Genomic DNA, 2,099 nt, shown 5'->3' on the forward strand with positions numbered 1-2,099 from the left:
GGGGGGGCTCAGTAGCTGCCGAACCAGGAGGTGAAGTCGAGGAGCTCCTGTTCCTCGGGGCTGAGGGCGCCCTCGTAGCCGCTCTCGTCGGAGGAGTAGGCGGAGCGGGGCGAGGCGGGCACGGAGGCCGAGGAGGAGAGGGAGCCGGCGCTGGCCTCGGGGCCCGGGGCGGGCAGGAAGGGCCGGGCGCCGTCGTGCTCGCGGAGGAGCTGCTGGAGGGCGCGGATGTACTCGACGGCCGAGCGGAGGGTCTCCACTTTGCTCATCTTCTTGGCGGCGGCCCCGTTGGGCACGTGCTGCCGCAGGGTCTGGAAGCCCAGGTTGACCAGCTTCACCCGGTTCCGCTCCCGCTCGTTCCGGCGCGCCACCGCCGCAGAGCCCGGGCCTCCTCCTCCTCCTCCTCCTCCTTGTGCCGCCGCCAGCCCCGCCGGGAAGGCCAGGCGCCGCTTGCAACGGAGCAGCTCCGGGGAGCTGGAGCGGCGGCGGCGGCGCTTGGAGGAGCCTTTGCAGCGCCCCGACGGAGCAGCGGCCCCAGCAGCAGCCGAAGCCCTGGCCGGGTCCGGGCATCCCTTGGCGGCGGCGGCGGCGTCCCAGGGGGGCTGGGGGTGGTGCCCGGGGGCGGAGGGGCAGCCCTTGAGCCCCGCGAAGCCCGGCCCGGGCAGCGGGTAACAGCTCCGGCCCTCAGCGGAAAGCATGGCCATCCCGCCGCCTCCGACGACGCCGTTCATCTTGGCGCATCGACGCGGCGCCCTTGGCGGAGGAAGGCTGCAAAGCGGGGCGAAGGGGTCCCGGGGAAGGAGCAGCGGGTCCCTTCCCTCTCTGTGTCCGGGGCTGCTCTGAGGGCAGCTGCTGCCCGGCGCGGACCCTTTATCCGCCCCGCGCGCGGGAGGAGGAGGAGGAGGAGGAGGAGGATGCCCCGGGAGCAGCACGCGACGCGCCGCGCGCCACACGCCCCCCTCCCGCCCCCAGCCCCTCCCCTTGGGCTTGCTCCATGCTCGGCCTCCGCCCAAGAGCAAGAGCCCCAGGGCCGCTTCGCACGCCCGGCGCGTGCCTCCCTCCCCGGCAGCCAGCCCTCCTCGACCCAGCGGCAGCAGCCAGCCAGCCCCGCATTGGCACGGCCTCCCAGGGAGCCCGGGTCCAAGGAGCCCCGCGGAGGCAGGCAGGCAGCCACGCGCCCTTTCTCTTGCTTTCCTCCTTCTCTTGGCACCACCCGAGGCAACGCTTGTGGCTCCTGGGAACCGCCCTCCACTCCATCTCTCTCGACCCATGGCCAACCTTCTATCTTTCTTTCTTTCTGTGGAGGGGACATCTCTGTTCGTGAAATGGAAATGTCCGGAAAATGTTGCTTTCTGTTTACATACAGCGTCCTCCGAAAAGCAAAATTGCGAAATTGTGCCTAACACACCTGGATAACCCCAGGCTCTGTCCAGGTTCTGTTCCAGGTTCCCCCCCAAATCCCAAGCCCCCCCGCGCCCCCCTGCTCTGCCCCCCAGGCCCCTGAGGAAGGGGCCACCCCCAACCCCCCCCCCCCGCCCTCCGCTGCTCTGTCCAGCTCCTGCAACTCATACTCGCGACCCTTTTAATACACTCCATCCATCTAGCATGTGGCCTTCCTCTCTTTCTACTTCCCTCCAGCCTTCCTAGTATAATTGTTGTTTTCCCAATAATTCATGCCTTCTTAAGACGTGTCCAAAATACACCAGCATAAGATTTGTCATCTTGGCTTCCAGAGAGATTTCTGGCTTGAACTACTCTAGAACCCATTTGTTTGCCTTTTTGGCTGTCCACAGAATCCTTAGCACTCTTCTCCTTCAGCACCACATCTCCAATGAATTGATTTTCTTCCTATCTTCTTGCTTCGCTGTCCAGCTCTTACATCCATTCATGGTAATAGGGAATACGGTGGCTTGTATGATTCTGACTTTGGTGCTGAGTTGTGCGTCTGCATTTTAGCATCTTTTTTGGTACTTTCATAGCCACTCTTTCCATTTCTAATCTTCTCCTGACTTCCTGGCTGCAGTCTCTGTATCTGTCAATGTTTCATCCCAGCTGCAAGCCCCAAAAGGCCCAGGGCTCCAGAGGCCACCTTGGCTCCCTTG

General features: G+C 64.3%; 1 protein-coding gene across 1 annotated transcript; it reads right to left on the reverse strand.

Annotated features, from left to right (window-relative positions):
* Positions 1–6: 6 nt before the first annotated feature.
* LOC121926410 (achaete-scute homolog 2-like) lies at positions 7–728 on the reverse strand. Its single transcript, XM_042459386.1, has one exon. The coding sequence runs from the start codon at positions 726–728 to the stop codon at positions 9–11; it is 720 nt and encodes a 239-aa protein (XP_042315320.1). The 3' UTR covers positions 7–8.
* Positions 729–2,099: the final 1,371 nt, after the last annotated feature.

This window comes from Sceloporus undulatus, chromosome 1, assembly GCF_019175285.1.
Source record: "Sceloporus undulatus isolate JIND9_A2432 ecotype Alabama chromosome 1, SceUnd_v1.1, whole genome shotgun sequence".
Taxonomy (NCBI): domain Eukaryota; kingdom Metazoa; phylum Chordata; class Lepidosauria; order Squamata; family Phrynosomatidae; genus Sceloporus; species Sceloporus undulatus.